Source organism: Pseudophryne corroboree, chromosome 4 (genome assembly GCF_028390025.1).
Source record: "Pseudophryne corroboree isolate aPseCor3 chromosome 4, aPseCor3.hap2, whole genome shotgun sequence".
Lineage (NCBI taxonomy): Eukaryota > Metazoa > Chordata > Amphibia > Anura > Myobatrachidae > Pseudophryne > Pseudophryne corroboree.
In genome coordinates, this window is record NC_086447.1 from 316,709,158 (window position 1) to 316,723,527 (window position 14,370).

General features: G+C 49.8%; 1 protein-coding gene across 1 annotated transcript in view; it reads right to left on the reverse strand.

The window, feature by feature from the left end:
• CCDC39 (coiled-coil domain 39 molecular ruler complex subunit) overlaps window positions 1-13,850 on the reverse strand; it is a 180,122-nt gene extending 166,272 nt beyond the window's left edge. Inside the window, exons 1-2 of the mRNA XM_063916326.1 lie at window positions 13,252-13,850; window positions 574-693 (exon numbers count right to left, since the gene is read on the reverse strand). Coding sequence (XP_063772396.1) covers window positions 574-693; window positions 13,252-13,341 — 210 coding nt within the window. The 5' untranslated portion in view covers window positions 13,342-13,850. The remainder of the gene's footprint in view (window positions 1-573; window positions 694-13,251) is intronic.
• Between the last annotated feature and the right edge of the window lie 520 nt (window positions 13,851-14,370).

Here is a 14,370-nt window from a genome sequence, read left to right on the forward strand (position 1 = left end):
TAAACCCTCTGCAGCATATGTGACAGAGTCTCTAGACATGTTTGCTTGTACACCCCACAAACTTCAGCTCTGTAACGGGGGGGCGGCACGCTGCTGGGGTGAGCGTTCTCCTGCGGTGGGGAGCAATCTATCCCCCGTGGAGCTCAGTGTCCAATTCAGCGGAGGCAGTGGCACAGACCCCGCAAGACGGACACTGCTCCCCCCCTCAGTCCCTCGATGCAGGGAGGCTGTTGCCAGCAGCCTCCCTGTAAAATAAAAAGTCTAAAATAAACTTTTACTAAGAAAGCTCTGTAGAGCTTCCCCTAGCTGTGACCGGCTCCTCCGGGCACATTTTCTAAACTGAATCTGGTAGGAGGGGCATAGAGGGAGGAGCCAGCCCACACTGTTAAACTCTTAAAGTGCCAATGGCTCCTGGTGGACCCGTCTATACCCCATGGTACTAATATGGACCCCAGCATCCTCTAGGACGTAAGAGAAAGAAGATCTCTGTTCAAGGCATTATCTAGGACAGGAGAGGTTGCCAGTCTTTCTTGCATTTACGTATTCTATTTCTTATCCCACATTCTCTATTACCTGAACATAATTTAATTCTTGTCTGACATTTTTAAGGTGGTCGGCCATTGCTTGAATTCGGTCATCCAATTCTTTTAACTGGTTTGACAAATGCATCTTCTCCTTTTCTTTTCTTTGCATCTAAGAGACAAATCGCATTATTACAATGGTGAAATGACATTCGTAGAGTGATATAGGGCCACACTCAGAAATGTGCAGTAATGCATTCGCAGCTGCGATCCCATATGCAGCGGATGTGTGAACATATGCTAATGCTGTAGCCGCCTGGAAATATAATGAGACACCCACTGCTGGCTTCACAGGTCCAAGCAACTGCATAAAGACACGCAGCAGCATTCGCAAACCCTTCCATAATCAACTTCCCGTGTAACCCTATCTTCATGCAGAATGGCCGCGGGATCTATGATGCTGGCAAAATATTTTCTGCAACGCACCTGCATTTTTGACGACACTCCCTGTTACCTCCCCCAAATGGTCCCAGGCTGCCAGTCACTCACTGCGGACGAAATCACAAAAGTCCCTTGGCGCGTGTGCAGTGCAACTGTAATTCCATAAATATCAGCATTGCGTACATCTCTGAATGAGGCCATAGTCACCTATGTATTTATCTGCCTTCCTTCACCTGAAACAGTGAACTCCCATTACTTGGAGCAAAAGATCCTTTGTTTCCGGGATACATGATCCTGCTTTTCTGGCTGAGTGCAATGTCACTTCTCAAATCTCTCCCATACTGATAAACCAACCCTTTTCTACTACATCCCAGTTTATCTGAAAAAATAATGTATGTATATGGTATGGGGAACTTTGGATGAAATGGCCTGTAATTGGGTGGTATTTACGTGACCGGCGGTCAGGAGACTGACAGTCACATGACCTCCACCAACATCCTGCCCCTCACTATCCCGACGGTCAGCATGCTGACCAACAGGGACTATTTCCACTCGTGGGTGTCCACGACACCCATAGAGTGGGAATAGAACCCGTGGCGACCTCAGGTCGCCACCGAGCCCGCAGCAAGCTCGCAAGAGGCTTGCTGCACTTGCCCCTCTCTGCCGGGATCCCGGCGTCGGTATGCTCCCGGGATCCCGGCGTCAGTATGCTGACCGGCGATCTCCTGGCTTCCGGTCAGCTATACCACACCCCCTGTAATTAGTTAACTTGTTACTGTATTTGTGATCTCCTTTTCCCTGACCAAGATGTTGAGGTAAACCAACATTTCAATCAAATAAATCTGTGTCTTTACTAAACTTCAATATACTGTATATATGAGTTCACACATGAAGACACTGATTTACAGTTCTTCAGCATTAAAGCAGGTGAGAAGTCGCGCACTACATAGAGCGATTCAGTTAGCGCCGTGTGGATATAGCTCCTGGGTTAAGTGCCCAGAGACAGAGGCGGAACTACCGCCAGTGCAACCAGTGCGTTGCACTGGGGCCCGCCACTGTCCAGGGGCCCAAAGCATGTAATGAGTCAAACTGACTCATTACATGCCACTGTGTGCTGCGGGCAACCGCTGCCCGCAGCACACAGCTGCCCGGAGAGAGAGGAGAGGAGCGCAACGGTACGGGGGGAAGGAGGAGGAGGGAGGTGGAGGAGGGAGCCGCAGCAGCGCTGTGTTATTGGTTGAGGCGCTGCTGCTGCTGTCCCTCTGCTTCACTATAGGCTGTCTTCCGCCGCTGTGAAGCGCATCCCAGCATTCACAGCGGCGGAGAACAGCCTATAGTGAAGCAGAGGGACAGCAGCAGCAGCGCCTCCACCAATAACACAACGCTGATGCGGCTCCCTCCTCCACCTCCCTCCTTCTCCTTCTCTCCTGCCCGGGATCTCTGCCAGAAGCTGCACCGAGGAGCCTAAGCCAGCGGAGAGGGTAAGTATAATTCTTTCTTTCTTTCTGTGCAAAAAGGGGGACTGTCTGCCGCAATGTGTAAAAAGAGGGAATCTGCCTGCCGTAATGTGTAAAAAAGGGGACGCTGTCTGCCGTAATGTGTAACAAGGGCACGCTGTCTGCCGTAATGTGTAAAAAGGGGGCGCTGTCTGCCGCAATGTGTAAAAAGGGTGAATATGCCTTCCGTAATGTGTAAAAAGGGGGACGCTGTCTGCTGTAATGTGTAATAAGGGCACGCTGTCTGCCGTAATGTGTAAAAAGGGGACGCTGTCTGCCGCAATGTGTAAAAAGGGGGAATCTGCCTGCCGTAATGTGTAACAAGGGCACGCTGTCTGCCGTAATGTGTAACAAGGGCACGCTGTCTGCCGTAATGTGTAAAAAGGGGACGCTGTCTGCCGTAATGTGTAAAAAGGGCACGCTGTCTGCCGTAATGTGTAAAAAGGGCACGCTGTCTGCCGTAATGTGTAACAAGGGCACGCTGTCTGCCGTAATGTGTAACAAGGGGATGCTGTCTGCCGTAATGTGTAAAAAGGGGACGCTGTCTGCCGTTATGTGTAAAAAGGGGACGCTGTCTGCCGTTATGTGTAAAAGTGTACGCTGTCTGCCGCTATGTGTAACAAGGGCACGCTCTCTGGCGTTATGTGTAAAAAGGGGACGCTGTCTGCCGCTATGTGTAAAAAGGGGGACGCTGTCTGCCGTAATGTGTAAAAAGGGGACGTTGTCTGCCGTAATGTGTAAAAAGGGAAATCTGTCAGCCGTAAGGTGTAAAAGGGTCTCTACTTGGTGTAGTGGTGCTACTGTGCGGCGTAATTTGAACAATAGAGACTACTGTGCACCGTTTTATGAATTGGTATTATTTTGTAGCCACACCTCTTCCCCACGAAGCCACGCCCCTATGTATTTTTGCGAGCGCCTACGGCGCGCACTGCCCCTGTTTTCCATGCAGGGGTGGGGCTCCGATGCCGTTTCTTGCACACAGTGCTAAAATGTCTAGTTACGGCACTGTTGCTAGGTATCCATTTCTCTGGCCCTGAGCAGGTCCCCCTCACCAGATCCTTTCCAGGGGTGAGGGGGTGGACTTGGATGGGATGGGGGGGGGTGGCAAAGCATTTTGTCGCACCCGGGCCCACTGCTCACTAGTTCCGCCACTGCCCAGAGCTATTGAATCACTCCCGTGGTAAGCCTGCAATTAGCCCTTAACATGAATTTCTGTTCCCAGACTCTTGAGGGTGCAAACAATATTTCACGTTAACTGGTGCCTCTGGGCTAGTTGCAGGCGAGTGCAGTAACTGCATTGTGCCCAGCACAAAGTTGCAGTTTACCCCAACTAAATGCTGGGCATTAATTGCAGTTAGGTACACCACCTGGGTTAAGAGCAATACAGTCAATTGTATAGCTCTGGACACTTAACCCAGGAGCTACATCCCCACAGTACTAACTGAATTACCCCCATGTGTGTCCTGATGTCTGGACCTATTTACAGGAACATTTCAGTTTATCAATCTATATAATAATTCTTTAAAGTCTGTCCCGAGTAAGACATGCACACTGCACAGTGGGTGCATAAGTAGGGAATATAGATTGTAAGCTCCACTGGCGCAGGAATTGATGTGAATAGACAAAAAGCGCTGCTGAATATGTTTGCGCTATATAAATAACTGGTAATAATAATATTAATAATAATAATGTCTCACTTGGGACAGACTCGCACTCTCCTCTGCGAATGGTTCCCTCTTCGGGAGTATGGAGAGAAGGGACCACGGGAAAGTGTTGCATCAAGTATACTAGTTAAAATATTCCACATATATATCATCAGGCTGGACTACTATATCATGAATTAATAACAAAGAAACAAATATGTATTAGCAAAACATTAGTAATAATAAGATTTTACTTACCGGTAAATCTATTTCTCGTAGTCCGTAGTGGATGCTGGGGACTCCGTAAGGACCATGGGGAATAGACGGGCTCCGCAGGAGACTGAGCACTTTAAGAAAGAATTAGGACTACTGGTGTGCACTGGCTCCTCCCTCTATGTCCCTCCTCCAGACCTCAGTTAGAGAAACTGTGCCCGGAAGAGCTGACAGTACAAGGAAAGGATTTTGGAATGCAGGGCAAGACTCATACCAGTCACACCAATCACACCATATAACTTGTGATAAACTTACCCAGTTAACAGTATGAACAACAACGTAGCATCAGATCAACCCTGATGCAACCAAACATAACCCTTATTTAAGCAATAACTATATACAAGTATTGCAGAAGAAGTCCGCACTTGGGACGGGCGCCCAGCATCCACTACGGACTACGAGAAATAGATTTACCGGTAAGTAAAATCTTATTTTCTCTAACGTCCTAGTGGATGCTGGGGACTCCGTAAGGACCATGGGGATTATACCAAAGCTCTCAAACGGGCGGGAGAGTGCGGATGACTCTGCAGCACCGAATGAGCAAACACAAGGTCCTCCTCAGTCAGGGTATCAAACTTGTAGACCTTTGCAAAAGTGTTTGAACCCGACCAAGTAGCTGCTCGGCAAAGCTGTAATGCCGAAACCCCTCGGGCAGCCGCCCAAGAAGAGCCCACCTTCCTAGTGGAATGGGCCTTAACTGATTTTGGCAGCGGCAATCCAGCCACAGAATGAGCCTGCTGAATCGTGTTACAGATCCAGCGAGCAATAGTTTGCTTTGAAGCAGGAGCACCAAGCTTGTTGGAAGCATACAGGATAAACAAAGACTCTGTTTTCCTGACCCTAGCCGTTCTGGCTACATAAACCTTCAAAGCTCTGACCACATCAAGTAACTCGGAATCCTCCAAGTCACGAGTAGCCACAGGCACCACAATAGGTTGGTTCATATGAAAAGATGACACCACTTTTGGCAGAAATTGCGGACGGGTCCGCAATTCTGCCCTGTCCATATGGAAAACCAGATAGGGGCTTTTATGTGACAAAGCCGCTAATTCTGACACACGCCTAGCTGAAGCCAAGGCTAATAGCATGACCACCTTCCACGTGAGAAATTTTAACTCCACGGTCTTAAGTGGCTCAAACCAGTGTGACTTCAGGAAACTCAACACCACGTTAAGATCCCAAGGTGCCACTGGAGGCACAAAAGGGGGCTGAATATGCAGCACTCCCTTTACAAACGTCTGAACTTCAGGTAGAGAAGCCAGTTCTTTTTGAAAGAAAATGGATAGGGCCGAAATCTGGACCTTAATGGAACCCAATTTTAGGCCCAAAGACACTCCCGACTGTAAGAAGTGAAGGAAACGGCCCAGCTGGAATTCCTCTGTAGGGGCATTCCTGGCCTCACACCAAGCAACATATTTTCGCCATATACGGTGATAATGTTTAGCCGTCACGTCCTTCCTAGCCTTTATCAGCGTAGGAATAACCTCATCCGGAATGCCTTTTTCTGCTAGGATCCGGCGTTCAACCGCCATGCCGTCAAACGCAGCCGCGGTATGTCTTGGAACAGACAGGGCCCCTGTTGCAACAAGTCCTGTCTTAGAGGCAGAGGCCAAGGGTCCTCTGTGAGCATTTCTTGCAGCTCTGGATACCAAGTCCTTCTTGGCCAATCCGGAACAATGAGTATTATTCTCACTCCTCTTCTTCTTATGATTCTCAGCACCTTGGGTATGAGAGGAAGAGGAGGAAATACATAGACCGACTGGAACACCCACGGTGTCACTAGTGCGTCTACAGCTATCGCCTGAGGGTCTCTTGACCTGTCGCAATACCTCTGTAGCTTTTTGTTGAGGCGGGATGCCATCATGTCTACTTGTGGCAGTTCCCACCGACCTGCAATCTGCGCAAAGACTTCATGATGAAGTCCTCACTCTCCCGGGTGGAGGTCGTGCCTGCTGAGGAAGTCTGCTTCCCAGTTGTCCACTCCCGGAATGAACACTGCTGACAGTGCTCTTACGTGATTCTCCGCCCAGCGAAGAATTCTGGTGGCTTCCGCCATCGCCACCCTGCTCCTTGTGCCGCCTTGGCGGTTTACATGAGCCACTGCGGTGATGTTGTCTGACTGAATCAGCACCAATTGGTCGCGAAGCAGGGTCTCCGCTTGACGTAGGGCGTTGTATATGGCCCTTAGTTCCAGGATATTGATGTGAAGGCAAGTCTCCTGACTTGACCACAGCCCTTGGAAATTTCTTCCCTGTGTGACTGCTCCCCACCCTCGGAGGCTTGCGTCCGTGGTCACCAGGACCCAGTCCTGAATGCCGAATCTGCGGCCCTTGAGAAGGTGAGCACTCTGCAGCCACCACAGGAGAGACACCCTGGCCCTGGGAGATAGGGTGATCAGCCGATGCATTTGTAGATGTGATCCGGACCACTTGTCCAACAGATCCCATTGAAAGGTCCTCGCATGGAACCTGCCGAAAGGAATGGCCTCGTATGATGCCACCATCTTTCCCAGGACTCGCGTGCAGTGATGCACCGACACCTGTTTTGGTTTTAATAGGTCTCTGACCAGTGTCATGAGCTCCAGAGCCTTCTCCATCGGGAGATAAACCCTCTTCTGGCCTGTGTCCAGAATCATGCCCAGGAAGGGCAGACGAGTCGTAGGAATCAACTGCGACTTTGGAATATTTAGAATCCAGCCGTGCTGCTGTAACACTTCCCGAGAGCGTGCTACGCTGATCAGCAACTGCTCTCTGGACCTCGCCTTTATGAGGAGATCGTCCAAGTATGGGATAATTGTGACTCCTTGCCGTCGCAGGAGCACCATCATTTCCACCATTACCTTGGTAAATATTCTCGGTGCCGTGGAGAGACCAAACGGCAACGTCTGGAATTGGTAATGACAATCCTGTACCACAAATCTGAGGTACTCCTGATGAGGTGGATAAATGGGGACATGAAGATAAGCATCCTTTATGTCCAGAGACACCATAAAATCCCCCCCTTCCAGGCTTGCGATGACCGCTCTGAGCGATTCCATCTTGAACTTGAACCTTTTCAGGTATATGTTCAGGGATTTTAAATTCAATATGGGTCTGACCGAACCGTCCGGTTTCGGTACCACAAACATGGTCGAATAGTAACCCTTTCCTTGTTGAAGGAGGGGAACCTTGACCACCACCTGCTGAAGATACAATTTGTGAATTGCAGCTAACACTATTTCCCTCTCTAAGGGGGAAGCTGGCAGGGCCGATTTGAGGGGGCATCTCTTCGAATTCCAGCTTGTATCCCTGAGACACAATCTCTATAGCCCAGGGATCCACCTGGGAGTGAACCCACTTGTGGCTGAAATTTCGGAGACGCGCCCCCACCGGGCCTAGCTCCGCTTGTGGAGCCCCAGCGTCATGCGGTGGATTTAGTGGAAGCCGGGGAGGACTTCTGTTCCTGGGAACTAGCTGTATTGTGCAGCTTCTTTCCTCTACCCCTGCCTCTGGCAAGAAAGGACGCACCTCGGACTTTCTTGCCTTTTTGTGATCGAAAGGACTGCATTTGGTAATACGGTGCTTTCTTAGGTTGTGAGGGAACATATGGCAAAAAATTTGACTTCCCAGCCGTAGCTGTGGAGACCAGGTCCGAGAGACCCTCCCCAAACAACTCCTCACCCTTGTAAGGTAAAACCTCCATGTGCCTTTTTGAGTCGGCATCTCCTGTCCATTGCCGAGTCCACAGGACCCTTCTGGCAGAAATCGACATTGCATTTATTCTAGAGCCCAGTATGCTAATGTCTCTTTGAGCATCTCTCATATATAGGACAGCGTCTTTTATATGCCCCTGGGTCAGTAATATAGTATCCTTATCCAAGGTATCAAGTTCCTCAGATAAGGTATCCGTCCATGCTGCTACAGCACTACACATCCAGGCCGACGCAATCGCCGGCCTTAGTAAGGTACCTGAATGTGTATAAATGGACTTCAGGGTACCCTCCTGCTTTCTATCCGCAGCATCTTTTAGAGTGGCCGTATCCTGTGACGGAAGGGCTACCCTCTTGGATAAGCGTGTTAAAGCTTTGTCTACCCTAGGGGAGGATTCCCAACGTAACCTGTCCGTTGGCGGGAAAGGATACGCCATAAGCATCCGTTTGGAAATCTGCAGTTTTTTATCTGGAGATTCCCAAGCCTTTTCCCATAACTCATTTAGCTCATGTGAAGAGGGAAAGGTCACCTCTTGCCTTTTTTCCCCATACATATAAACCCTCTTGTCAGGGACTGGGGTTTCCTCTGTGATGTGCAACACAACCTTCACTGCTATAATCATGTAACAGATGGCTTTAGCCAATTTAGGCTGTAACTTTGCATCATCGCCATCGTCACTGGAGTCAGAATCCGTGTCGATATCTGTGTCAACAATTTGGGATAGTGGGCACTTCTGAGACCCTGACGGCCTCTCCGACATAGGATCAGGTATGGGCTGAGACCCCGGCTGTCCTAAGGCTTCAGCTTTATCCAACCTTTTATGCAAGGAAGTAACATTATCATTTAAAACCTTCCACATATCCATCCAATCGGGTGTCGGCGCCGGCGCCCCCACATTCATTTGTTCCCGCTCTGCTTCCACATAGCCTTCCTCGTCAAATATGCCGACACAAGCGTACCGACACACCACACACACAGGGGATGCTCTTTTTGAAGACAGTTCCCCCACAGAGAGAGAGAGTATGCCAGCACACACCCCAGCGCTATATGTCCCAGGAATCACACAGTAACTTAGTGTTAACCCAGTAGCTGCTGTATATACTGTTTTTGCGCCAAATTTATGTGCCCCCTCCTCTCTTTTTACCCTCTTCTACCGTGTTTCTGCAGGGGAGAGCCTGGGGAGCTTCCTCTCAGCGGAGCTGTGGAGAGAAAATGGCGCTGGTGAGTGCTGAGGAAGAAGCACCGCCCCCTCAGCGGCGGGCTTCTGTCCCGCGTTTCTGTGTAAAAATATGGCGGGGGCCCATGCATATATACAGTGCCCAACTGTATATATGCCCACTTTTGCCAAGAGGTCTTTAATTGCTGCCCAGGGCGCCCCCCCCCCTGCGCCCTGCACCCTACAGTGACCGGAGTATGTGGGTTTAGTGTGGGAGCAATGGCGCACAGCTGCAGTGCTGTGCGCTACCTCATATGAAGACTGGAGTGTTCTGCCGCCGATTTCGAAGTCTTCTTGCTTCTGTCACCGGCTTCTGTCTTCCGGCTCTGCGAGGGGGTCGGCGGCGCGGCTCCGGGATCGGACGACAAAGGGTGCGATCCTGTGTACGATCCCTCTGGAGCTAATGGTGTCCAGTAGCCTAAGAAGCAGGACCAATCTTCAGTGAGTAGTGCTGCTTCTCTCCCCTCAGTCCCACGTAGCAGAGAGTCTGTTGCCAGCAGATCTCTCTGAAAATAAAAAAACCTAACAATATACTTTCTTTTTAGCAAGCTCAGGAGAGCTCACTAAGTAGCACCCAGCTCGTCCGGGCACAGATTCAAACTGAGGTCTGGAGGAGGGACATAGAGGGAGGAGCCAGAGCACACCAGTATCCAAATTCTTTCTTAAAGTGCCCTGTCTCCTGCGGAGCCCGTCTATTCCCCATGGTCCTTACGGAGTCCCCAGCATCCACTAGGACGTTAGAGAAATAAAAGTAACCCATTTCAACAGTTATTTGTGGATTTCACTGATATGTGAATGTCTATCTTGATGAGATATAACAGCAACCAGTGAGTTTCTATAATTTTTCAAGTACATTCTATTAAATGATAGGTAGAAGCTGATTGGTTTCTCTTGCCAACTTCCCTCCCCACTTGTCCACTGTTTAAAACGTTTGATACATTTCACCAATAGCACCTAAATAAACCATGCATTTTATTATGTACCCCTGCAAACTTATGCTGGGTACACTTTAAGGAAACGGCTGATATATCATGGGCACGTCACCGGGTGTGTATACCAGATATGTATGTGAACAACACCTATCACAGACATCAGTGGCGGATTTAGGGGGGGGGCACCAAGGCACGTGCCCCCCCTGTCATTTTTAGTTGATTTTTGTAATTTTATTTTTATTTTATTTTGTGCGCACGCCGCGGCGCACCCACCCGACATGAGGCTGCTGCTGCTGTTCCTGAAGGATGTTACAGTGGCGTAACTCCTGCCCCCGCAGCCCTCGCGGTGGCTCGGTGGCGAGGGGCTGCGGGGGCGCCACTGATTTAGTGCAGACTGACATGCGGACGAGCGTCCGCATGTCAGTCTGCGGTCTCGTTTCCTCCGCTGCTGTTAGGAGGGACACGGAGGGCACAGCGCACGCCTTCCTGTGTCCCTCCTGGGTCTCCGGCGGCCGCGGGTCTCATACAGGAAGTGCCGTTCGTGAGCACTTCCTTTATTAGAGTGACCCGCGGCCGCCGGAGACCCAGGAGGGACACAGGAAGGCGTGCGCTGTGCCCTCCGTGTCCCTCCTAATAGCAGGGGAGCGGGGGGAGCGGCGGAGGAAGCGGCGGAGGAAGCGGGGGGGGGGGACGCACTGAGGGGGCATATCTGGCACTGGGGGGGAATATCTGGCACTGGGGGCATATTTGGCAGGCAGGGAGGGGGGGGGGAATATCTGGCACTGGGGACATATATGGCACTGGGGGGAATATCTGGCACTGGGGGCATATATGGCACTGGGGGGGGGGGGATATCTGGCACTGGGGGCATATGTGGCACTGGGGGGGGGAATATCTGGCACTGGGGGCATATGTGGCACTGGGGGGGAATATCTGGCACTGGGGCATATGTGGCACTGGGGGCATATATAGCACTGGGGGGGGGGATATCTGGCACTGGGGGCATATGTGGCACTGTCGGGGAATATCTGGCACTGGGGGCATATGTGGCACTGGGGGGGTATATGTGTACCTGGCACATGGGGGGGGGGGCTATATTTGGCACTGGGGGCATGTGAGTACCTGGCACCGTGGGGGAATATCTGGCACTGGGGACATATGTGGCACTGGGAGCACAGCCCTAGCAACAAGGACTACCTCCTAGCAACGAGCATGACACCCAGTGCATGAAACCCCTGGCAACGAGCATGACACCCAGTGCATGAAACCCCTGGCAACGAGCATGACACCCAGTGCATGAAACCCCTGGCAACGAGCATGACACCCAGTGCATGAAACCCCTAGCAACGAGCATGACACCCTGAGCATGAAAACCCCTGGCACCGTGCATGGAACCAAGAGCATGAAACCCCTGGCAACGAGCATGACACCCAGTGCATGAAACCCCTGACAACGAGCAGGTATTTGAAAAGTAATTAGAAGCCTTACTGTAGGACTTAATGTGTAATGGGCATTACGGTGTGTGGCATAATGTATCACGGACATTGCGGTGTGTGTCATAATGTGTCACAGGCATTACGGTGTATGGTATACTATATCGCTGGCATTGTGATATGTGGTATAATGTCTCAGGGTCATTGCAGTGTGTGGCATAATGTATCACGGACATTGCGGTGTGTGGCATAATGTGTCAGGCATTACAGTGTGTGGTATACTATATCACGGGCATTGTGGTATGTGGTATAATGTCTCAGGGTCATTGCAGTGTGGCATAATATATAACGGGCATTGCGGTGTGTGGCATAGGGTATAACGGGCATTGCGGTATGTGTCACAGGCATTACGGTGTATGGTATACTATATCACGGGCATTGTGGTATAATGTCTCAAGGTCATTGCAGTGTGTGGCATAATGTGTCACAGGCATTGTATGTGCTATAATGTATCGGGCATTGCAGTGTGTGGTATAATGTATTACGGACATTGCAGTGTGTGTCATAATGTGTCACAGACATTGTATGTGCTATAATGTATCAGGGGCAGTGCAGTGTGTAGCATAATGTATAACGGGCATTGCAATTCCTGTCATAATGTGTCACAGGCATTATAGTGTGTGGCATAATGTGTCGGGGGCATTACGGTGTGTGGCATAATGTGTCGGGGGCATTACGGTGTGTGCATACTGTGTCATGTGCATTATTGTGTGTGGCATAATGTCTAAGGGCCATTGCAGTATGTGGCATAATGTATACTGGGCATTACTATAAGGAGGAAAAATGACAAATAATGTAAGGGGCATGAATCAGGATTATTTTTCTTTCCTGTGGTGGCCAACGTCTGGGCGTGCAGGTTGCAAAAACTGGGGTATAAGGTAGTCTTTTCCTGCAATGCCACGCCCATTCCAACGAAGCCACGCCCCTTATGGTGCCCCCCCTGTAATTTTTTTCTGGATCCGCCCCTGAAGAGACATATCGGGTTGGCCCTGCAGCACAGCCGATGGGCGCTATATCTGCAGATATATCGGCGCATTCTGCTGTGTATATGGGCGGTCGGCACTTGCTGCAGGGGTAGACGACACAGATGGGCAGGCAAATTCAAATGCTCAACCAGCTGCATGACAGGGCCAATCACTGTGTATACTTACCTTGATCAGCCGCTCGTCCGTAGCGAGAATGGGCCCGCCATCATATCTGTGAGGTGTGTACCCAGCCTAACGTGCGATTTACAAACGATATCGGGACTATGGGAAGTAAAGATGCCAGCATTCCAATGCCACATTGCAGAAACGGCCTCTAATTGAAACATCCCTCAAGAGTCCTGGTAAATGAGCAGCTTTTACTAGGTGAATACAACATAACTACTCTACTATTGTTGCTGGACTACAGCTCCCAGCATGCTCAGCAGGTGAGCAGCCTTATCATTGCAACTACTATACATAACGTGAGTACTGAAGGACTAATAACATCTAATAGAAGAAGTACACTACACACAGGCATATTTAGAATTGCATTCAGGCATATATACACACTCATACCCTCACCTCATCTTCCAGCGCTTTATTTTCGCTATTGGCCACAGGGATGGCAAAACCTTCAGCCCACTGCAACTCAGCCAAAATCTCCCGGCTCATTCTCTGGGAGATCTCACAGCACTACAGAAAGAAACGCGATGGCGGGGTTATATGTGTAATGTCAGGCCTGCCCGGCTCCTGCTGCTGGTGCAGTGTGTTGTTGTCAGCGCCCCTAGCAACCAGCAACCAGGTTCGGCGTCAAGGAAGTGCTGAGACCGGCTGCTGGCTGACTGACTGACTGACGTGCATGATTACAGGGCTGCAGCATTCATTCCCCGTTCCCTGTGTGTGTGTTTCCCTAGTATCGTATCCTCGTCTAAACATTTTTCCATCGAGATCCCGGGCCGGTGGTCCAAGAAGAAAAGAGACACATTGCTGAAAACGAGAATTTTTGGTTTGAAGTAAATTACATGATTACATGATTAAAATCAAAATAAAGATCATCCCAGCCTTAGCGCAAACGTTCTAATTACATTAACCATATTGTTACTGCAAATCTGAAACATATTTACAGTATCTCTGATTACAAATAAAAAAAGAAAACTTATGTTTAGAGATGAGCTGGTTCCAGGGGCGGATCCAGAAAAAAATTACAGGGGGGGCACCATAAGGGGCGTGGATTTGTTGGAATGGGCGTGGCTTCGTTTGAATGGGCGTGGCATTGCAGGAAAAGACTACCTTATACCCCAGTTTTGCAACCTGCACGCCCAGACGTTGGCCACCACAGGAAAGAAAAATAATCCTGATTCATGCCCCTTACATTATTTGTCATTTTTCCTCCTTATAGTAATGCCCAGTATACATTATTCCACATACTGCAATGGCCCTTAGACATTATTCCACACACAATAATGCACATGACACAATATGCACACACTGTAATGCCCCAGACACATTATGCCACACCGTAATGCCTGTGACACATTATGACAGGAATCGCAATGCCCGTTATACATTATGCTACACACTGCACTGCCCCTGATACATTATAGCACATACAATGTCTGTGACACATTATGCCACACACTGCAATGACCTTGAGACATTATACCACAATGCCCGTGATATAGTATACCATACACCGTAATG